The sequence below is a fragment of the Amborella trichopoda genome, chromosome 2 (assembly GCF_054954075.1).
Source record: "Amborella trichopoda isolate Santa Cruz 75 chromosome 2, AtrichopodaSantaCruz75HAP2 v2.0, whole genome shotgun sequence".
In the NCBI taxonomy this organism is placed as follows: domain Eukaryota; kingdom Viridiplantae; phylum Streptophyta; class Magnoliopsida; order Amborellales; family Amborellaceae; genus Amborella; species Amborella trichopoda.
The window spans coordinates 67,734,082-67,743,017 of NC_142337.1; the positions used below are offsets into that span (position 1 = coordinate 67,734,082).

Here is an 8,936-nt window from a genome sequence, read left to right on the forward strand (position 1 = left end):
TTAATTAGAGTCGGCTTGGTGCATATAAACATCAAACTATTAAAAAAAAAGAAAATATTCTATTGCTTATTATGAAATTTAAATCTTGTCATTATATAAAGCAACTATACTTGGAGTTTCTTAGTTTTCATAGATGGGCTATCAACATGAACTTTCGTCCTCCATAAGATTTCTTTTAAGAAAAATAGTAAACAATAGAAATCCTTAAGAAAAACCAATTTAGAACCATCCAATGTAGAACAACAATATTAACAACGAAGTCATACAATGGGAAAAAGAAAATACACAAATACGGGATAGTATATAATAAGAACTTTCTTGTAGAGAAAGCCACAACTACCCTAAAAAAATGAATTCTAAAGATGATTTTATCAAATTTTGAAAGTAATTATTGGTACACCCCAAGCCGTCCAATTTCATATCTGATAGTTAGAGATGATTAAAGTAACTTTCTTGCAGCATACTTTCCTTAATTACACAGAGATTACTTAAGCTGAAGTCAAGCTTTTCATCTCTTCAAGAAAGGCCTCTCCGTGTGCCCTAGTCACACACCAAATCCCCAACCGTGTTCCTTTTTTGGGCTCAGGCGGGGCCACAACCACACCAGCCGGGATCACGTAGGACGCTGGGATGGGCAACACGTGTACAGCTGTGCCCCACCCGAAGTCCACGTGTCTAAATCCAAGCCTATTCCACTCAGTCAAAAACAAATTATTATAAGAAAAAGATAATTGGAAGGGGTCTTCCACGTCTTCACCATTTGTGGGCCCCTCGAGCCACGCCCTAAACTCTCTAGGGAGCCTCTCTTTTGCCTCTTGAATCCACGTCACCACGTCCACGTCAGAGGCTTCAAGCATTTGCTCTCCCGATGCTTTTGCCCTCACCGGAAAGAAACAATTCCCAAAATACCCCTTGGGCAATGGTGGGTCCATGAGGTGGCGGCAGCCGGCTATGAAGACAAGGGTTGTCTCTTGATCAGGTTCTAAGTCGATGGCTTGGCTACGTAACCGCCAAGCCTCGGCTGCTAGGGCCTCAAAGGAAGAGCAAGGCTTGCCTACAAGGTTCAAAAAACAGTAATGACTGGGTAGTAAGTATTTGATGGATGTTTTATGCATGTAGCTTTATTGATTAACATAGTAAATCAAAATTATCTATAACACATGGAACAGACATTTTGTTAAAGAAATGGAAATGGTAAGAATTATATTGGATATGACAGCCATTATTTTGTAGACTTTTAAACCTGACATGATGGTTGTTACATTAAACTTGAGAACTTGAGAGTAAGTATACTTAATAAGGAATTTACATGTTACAAGACTGTTTACATTTGAGATAAGAGAGAATCATCACTGGCAATGAAATGTAAAACATTATTGCATGGATATCTCACAAAATCGAGATTTTTCTTTTGGGGCTTTGAACTCAATCAATATAGTACATACCTATGCGTGATTTCAAATCTAATGACTAGAACGATTGTGACTTCCTTGTATCAAAGATATATGGTTTTATCCTACACTTTATCATTTAATAAACACCATTCGAACATGCTAGGTGGAAGAAATAACTCATTAGACCAAGCCAACTCAAATATTTTTTTTTGTAGATTTGCCCTTTTCCTAGAGGATGCGATTTGTATATGTCCTAGGTTCATATGTAGAAATGAGTTCCATTGTAAAAATCTATTTTTGAGATGGATTTTGGACCTACTTTTTTTAGGAAATGTGAGTGCCCTTTTAAAAATCCATTTTCGGGTGGATTTTGGCTCAACTTTTTAAGAATTATATAATCTTTAAATTGGAGATCATAAATATGTAAAAAACTAACAAAGTTCAAAAACTGAAAATGAAAATTTTACCAATGGAAATTTTTAGACCATTGGTTTTTTACTTTTTTTGGAGGGACCACCAATTTACATCTATCTTTGAGATGGATGCTTTATGTGTGCGTGAGATTACATGTACAAATACATTCCCAAGGATACATATACAACAAATTTCCTTTTCTTTAAAGGATGAAGTTTTTATAGGGCCTAGGCTTTTTGAAAACAAAATAAAGCCGCACCTCAAATCCATCCAAAAAAGCACTTTTGGCAACATAAATCTCTATTACGGCTCTAAAATCAATTTTCAATACCGACAATAAAATTTGAAACTTAATAAATGATACACATCTTGCATATTTATAAACACATACTTCTTACGGCAAAATGGCCTGTGTAGATAATTCATTGCAATATATATTATTTTTAGAGTTCGAAATCCTCATTTGTTCAACAACCATAATGTTCAAACCAAGATGACCGATTTAAAAATTTTTCAATATTTAAATTACTTTTGATGAGTTATGAAATGAGGCTTTACTTATTTTGATGAGGGTGCAGCCCTATAAATCCAGTTTCCTCCCTAAAACCAACGATTATTGTATGTGGGGCCAGCCAATATGCTGTAGTTATAGGGCCCCACACCAAATGCCCCACTATGTAGGCATTGTGCTATCATTGATGCATACACCACCCAAAAACGTCCTTATTTGCCATTTCTTGAACGTTTAATGCGGACAATGGCCCTTCAATAACCATACCTGTTTTTTCAAAGCAAGCTTGTTTTATGCGGCTTATGGCTTGAGCCGAGATGTCAAAGGATACTGGCTCGAGCCGATAGTCAGGGAAAACTAGGGGTGGTCGGCTTGGGTCGATGGGCTCTGCTGGTGGAGCTGAGCCAAGTAAGTGGCGGCTCCAAACTGGCTCTACAGAGGGGGAGTCGGCTCCTTTAACCATTTCGGCTAGAGCCGAGAGGAATTGGACGCCGCCAATTCCATCGACAAGGCAGTGGCTCAGTTGCAGACCGATCACAAAGCCTCCGCATTGGAAATCAGTGACCTGGATAATAAAAGGAAAAAATGTCACTAAGATAGACACAATAATATTTTGGTAATTATTCTCATCTCGAATCCTCCTCTGGAAGATAGAGACAATAATATTTTGGGTATCAAGAATCTCTAATATCTCTAAAATCAACTTTTAATACCCACTATGAAATTTGAAGTTCAAAAATTAAATTTAACTCCTTTCCCATATTTACTTTGGATTTTTTTCCCTTCTTTTTTTTAGGTAAACAAACGCGTTGGGACTCCCACTACAATTTCATTGCCATGTATGCTGAGCCAAGTGCTTTCCCTCTCTTGCTTCATTTCTGGAGTTTTTTAAAATCTGGATCAATGGGCCCAACTAGTCACCTATATATGTTCTTAATGAGTTGGGAGCTGCCCAAGCCAGCTCTAGGGATGGAAACAGGTTGGGTCGGGTTCGAGAGTCCAGCTAAAAATTACAATATCTATATATTTAAATATATTTTATATATGAAAAAATTGTTTTATGTGGGCTGGACCCCATTTTTACATATATTGTCCAGAAAATGTAAAGAAGTTGGTGTTCCATCTACAAACAATGGAAACTAACAGTCCAAATGTTGTCTTATTAGAATTATTATTTTTAGTTTTTAAACTTTATTCAATTTTTCATATTCATAATCTCCATGTTAAAGATTACATGTGCTTAAAAATTAAGTCTTAAAATCCATCTCAAAAATAGATTTATTAAGAAGGTTGCATTTCTACATATACGGGCTTGGCCGCATAGAAACCGGGTCTTTTTATATTGGGATCCCAAAAATATTACTAGACCCGAACTAGGACCCGACCAGAGCTGAACCCAAACCCCAACCTGAACAGTATTTGGGTCCAAGATTTGAACCAAGAACCAACCCGCCAGGTCTAATTTTTGGACTCAGATTCATATCTGAGTCCATTGCCACCCCTAGCTAGCTCACCAATTTTATGAGGTTTTTTTCATTTGAAAGTACAAAGAAAATAAAGGATGAAAGCGAGAACCGGTGAAAACCAAAAGGTCTTAGACCCAGACATATAGCCTACCGGTTTCAAGCCGTTTTGGCTAATTTCTAAGACACTAGCAGTCCGATTACGAAATCAGCGTCAACTTTTCAAACATAATTTAGCCTATGCAAGAACATAAAATCGCTCTCTCAAACCCATCATTCAAGGACTAAAGAAAACTCTCTCTCTGCCGTCCTGTATCTCCGGTTTCTTTAGGGAGTTCAATTTTCTCTTTTGCATAATCATCCCTGAATAAAATATAGCCTTCTCAAATCTTATTTGAACACAAGTATAACCTTCTCTAATTGGAAGAAAACTTTAGTCTTCTTCTTTTCACCATCATCTTTGGTTAAATAATTCTTTCTCCCAACATCATCTCTCTCTGTCTTTTTCTTTTCACCATCATCTGTGGTTAAATAATTCTTTCTCTCTCTCTCTCATGTTTTACTCGTCACGCAACTCCACTACAAGGCATGGTTCTTTTTTTTTTTTATTAATGATCATTACAAATCATACTCTTGCTCGTAAGTAGCAATCGATCTCTCTCTCTCTCTCTGTGTACATATGTGGGACATGCTTGCAAGGGGCCAGGAGTAGGAGATGCCGGCCGGCCATTCAGGCCAAACCCTGGACCAGCTCTTCTACATGTGGTTGGGACATGGAATTCCCGGTCCAAGCCCAACATCATGGACCACATGCATTGGTAAAAGAATGGCCGTTTATGGCCCTGGCTGGCTCATGGGCTTGCAGCCAGGGGCTGGTTTTGGACCCAGTTCGGCCCTTGTGTTAAGGCTTGATGCTGGCCCATCTTACTTGGTAGGCCCGAAATATTTTCAAGCCGAGCAAGACCAGCATTGCTCTACCCGAGCACGTCCCCTAAATCTTTTAAACATATATATTTTTTGGTTTTTTTATAAGAGTTGACCGATTGTGTGGCACCCGAGCACGGCTCGGCCTGGGCCAGACCCAAAGCTAAACTTTGAAACGTTTGCCAAATCTAGCCCATGACTAGACCGGTAACTGCCCTGAGTAAAATTCATAAGCCCGAGGCTGACAGGCCCACCACAAGGCTAATGTATGTACCCCTGTATAATGGTGGGGACTGGCCCGGCCCACTCTTGCCTTTGCTGAGCCCTAGTCCTTACGAGTTGAAGAGGTCATTTTCAGGTCGTCCTTGGTTAGGCCTGAGCCTAACACACTCAAAAGTAAAAAGAAAAAGAAAAAAAAAGCCGAAAAAACAAAAAAAAGGCCACCCTTTGCCTATGGTGGTCGCTAATTTCATCCCATCCCACGCGCATAGGGGACCATATCCTTATGGCTCCCCATGTGCATGGAGGACCACATCCTTATGGCTCATCGATTTCATATTTGTAGATTTAAAAAGAGAAATATATCATACTTTCTTTTACACTCATTCATTTCACATTTATAAATGTAGAGAGAGATAGGAACGATGAACAGGACCATATGCTTATGCTCATCGATTACACATTTTTAGATTTAGAGAGAGAAAGATATCATACTTTCTTTTACATTCATTCGTTTCATATTTATAAATGTAGAGAGAGATAGGAACGAACAAAAGCGTGGAATAATGGAGAGAGAGAGAGAGAGATTAGTTGACTTTAGAGATATATAAGTTAGTAGGAGTGAGGCTAATGGATAACTACCACATGCTCCATATACCGAAAGAAAGGGACTCCACTGCTATGAGGTTCAATCCTATGGAAATATGTAACTTTACTTGGCCAACTACAAGTAACCTGCTTTTTTTATATTAAGTTTTGTAAATTCTCCTGCCGGACCATCTTCTCTCTTAACTCCCTCGGTGAAATCTTATGTTTGATATTTATTATTTTAGCCATGTAACATCCTCGACTGACAACCCACCTCCCAAAAGGTAAATTTTATTCACATTTTTTTGCCCTTAGATTGGACAAAAACAGTTCAATTTTCATTTTTTGTCTCTCATATCTAAGTATTTAGAAACTCAATTTTTCATTTTTTAACTCATAACAATTCTAAAGTGGGTCTCAAAATCATTAAAAAAGAAGAAGGAAATAGTACTTGAATCAATCTTTTACTCAACGGAACAAGTATACAATATGCTCCAGCGGGTTATTTTTTTTTTAAGATTCGATGCGACATTTCGATCTGTATTTCTCTTTTTCTATGGGGCAGATAAGCGGGTCATTGTACAATAAACCTAATGGGATGATGTTGTACTCTAAAAAAAGTCCCTTTTTCTTCTTTTTCTTTTTTTTTTCTTTTTTTACATCATCAATGAAGAACACACAACCCTTTTCTTTTCCATTGCTCTGTCTTTTATTTGCAGTAAAGCAAAAGTTGGTCAACTACTTAAGATTTTAGATTCCTCATTTAGGGAATGAGTACCTCTCTTACTGGCTTGACTACACTCTCTTTCTCTCTATGTACACATTAGGTCCTTTTTCCATGAAAAAATCTCTCTCTCTCTCTCTCTCTCTCTCTCTCTCTCTCACACACACACACACACATTCACACACAAAATGGCTTGTGTTCTTGTTCACTTTCCTGTAATGTAAGAAACATGGCTAGTTTTACCTTTTTATTGGTGTTCTATACCAATATAAACTAGATGGCCCTTTTTCTAATATTACACATTAATATGATAGTTATATCAATGGAAAAAACTCATTAGCTTGAAGAAAAGAAAAAAGAAAACTCATGTATCTTCATTTTGCGTTTATCCATCATATAAAAACCAAAACTTTAAATAGTTTCTTGAAGTTTCAATTTTACCATAGTTATTAAATGATAATTACTAACAGTATATTTATTAACAACTTGAGAAATTTACACTCTTCTTCTACTTTTCTTAAAGAGAATAATGTGTTTAATGAAACCACAAAATTGTAAGAGCCAACTAATATCTATAACAGTGATTACCTGAATGAGAGCAACAGGAGTCATGTCAATTTCCTTTGGGTCACCATAAATGAGATGATATAGCTCATCAGATGCCAATTTATCAAGATAATCGATATCCTCAAGCCGGAAATTTGCAACACCCTCAACAAAACCGGCGCCCTCTCCAGTGCAAAGCAATCTAAGGCGTCCGTCTTCACCGCTCGTGGTCAATCTCCCGGAGAACTGGTAGTACGGCACTAGGAGCTCAGCTAAGGCCTCCCTGATCTTCTTTGCTGCCTCTTCACCATACTTATAAACATGTATGGTTTTCACCAAGAATCGGAAAGCGGGTTGGCTATCAATTCTCGAGAACTCAAGCACACCGGAGGGCGTATCTCGAGCTGGCCGGACCCAAACCGGGTCCGATTTGGTCACTGAGAAGGTGGCCATGGTGGGGGGAAGGCTTGAGCTAGAGAGTTGAGGCATTGTGTTTGATGGTGATATGTTTCCCATGCATTGCAATTACAGGGTCTTATATAGAGATATTTTTAAGTATATAATATTGCATTATGAAACCTAGACAACTTGCCCTCAATTTAATGTGATATTTTTAAGTATATAATATTGCATTACGAAACCTAGACAACTTGCCCTCAATTTAATGTGATATGTTTTGCTTGCCTGATTCAGCTTGAGTTGTTTTATAATACTTGACAAGTTTTTTCTATCTTTCCTCAATTATTTATTTTAAAGGAAGGAGAGATAAGCACTAGACCTTCACAAAGCTATGAAAACAACCCATTACTATTAAAGGTATATCATGAATGTCCTAATGAATGGGTTAAAATTGGATGAGCTAGTAGGTAATGCAATATTTTTTGCCATGAGTTATTGTTTAAAAAAAAATATTTATTGGCATGAGTTCCCAAGCGGTGGCGTAGAACTTGGTGCATTAGAGATGTGGTCCAAACAGGGTCTTCTTGTCTACTTTCTAAATGACATTCCTTTTGTTGGGACATCATTTGTAAAAAAAAGATGGTTGCTAATGGAAGTAATGCTGGAGCCCTCTAGTTTTGGAGCCTCCTTTTCCCCACTCTTCTTAATATTGTCCTCTTCAAAAGGCTTTCTATTAGATATTAGGGATAGTATTATTTAAGGACAAATTTTATTATGAGGTGGTTCGAAAAGATCTCAATTAATTTTTCATTTTTATTTTACTTAGGCACATTGTCAAAAATTATATTTAAAAATACAAAAATTGTCTCTATTCAAGGTGAATCTTGAGCTACTACGGACAATTCAGTAATTTGACCTAATCAAGCAAGGGTGCTCTCATCATTTGAATAGGGCCTCTTCAAATTACTAAATAAAATGCCTTTGCTTGTTCAATGTTCCTAACTATGAAGAATGACTATTTGTTATTTTTTAAGATACTTTTTGAGATGGTACTCGAGTTAAACGAAAATTTAAAAATAACGCATATAGTATTAACGGGGATGTTTAACTCTCAAATGATTTTATAAGGGGTTTCACCACAAAATAGTGACACTAAGTTACACATTTTAGTGTTTAAACCAGTGTTTTAAAAGACCGTGAGTCAAAACGGATTCGCCGAGTCGACACGGGAATCGATCATCCCGTGTCGATTCCACTGTGCGCAGAGTCACCCGGTTCTAGAGAAGAACTGCTGAGTCACTATAGTGAACCACCGAGTCGCTACATTGAATCGTCAAGTTGTAGTCACGGGTCGCCTGACGTCACAGAACGATCTTCCGTAATATTTTGAATGTCAATATAATTAGTTTTATATACATTAAAATTATTTTAAATTATATGGAAGTGTTTTCTAATATTTTTTAATTATTTTGATGTAATATTACAATTCTATATTATAATTAATAGCATACAGATGTCACATCTAAATATTCGCATATTCATCCAAAAAAATGAAAGTTCTTAATGGAGCCTCATCATTTCTTATTGGATTCCTAATAAGAATTTTAATATTTTTTTTGGATTTTTTAAGACTGAATCTGACCGATTCTGTCGATTCCCGATTCGAATCACCGATTCACCGATCAGGATGGGTTTTTGGGGTGCCCGATCCAGGGCACCAATCTGGTTTTTTAACCAATGGTTTAAGCCCTTGA

The 8,936-nt window shown here is 37.2% G+C and overlaps 1 protein-coding gene across 1 annotated transcript; it reads right to left on the minus strand.

The window, feature by feature from the left end:
- Window positions 1-204: 204 nt before the first annotated feature.
- Window positions 205-7,461, minus strand: LOC18430121 (acyl transferase 5). Its single transcript, XM_006840283.4, has 3 exons — window positions 6,826-7,461; window positions 2,587-2,884; window positions 205-1,054 (listed from the first exon to the last, which is right to left on the minus strand). The coding sequence occupies exons 1-3, from the start codon at window positions 7,297-7,299 to the stop codon at window positions 489-491; spliced, it is 1,338 nt and encodes a 445-aa protein (XP_006840346.2). The 5' UTR covers window positions 7,300-7,461; the 3' UTR covers window positions 205-488.
- Window positions 7,462-8,936: the final 1,475 nt, after the last annotated feature.

Coding starts and splice junctions, on each gene's coding strand:
- LOC18430121 (XM_006840283.4), bottom strand. CDS start 7,299: ATGGGAAACATATCACCATCAAACACAATGCCTCAACTCTCTAGCTCA. Junction 2,885..6,825: donor CTCCTGTTGCTCTCATTCAG/GTAATCACTGTT, acceptor TTTATTATCCAG/GTCACTGATTTCCAATGCGG. Junction 1,055..2,586: donor AGCTTGCTTTGAAAAAACAG/GTATGGTTATTG, acceptor TGAACCTTGTAG/GCAAGCCTTGCTCTTCCTTT.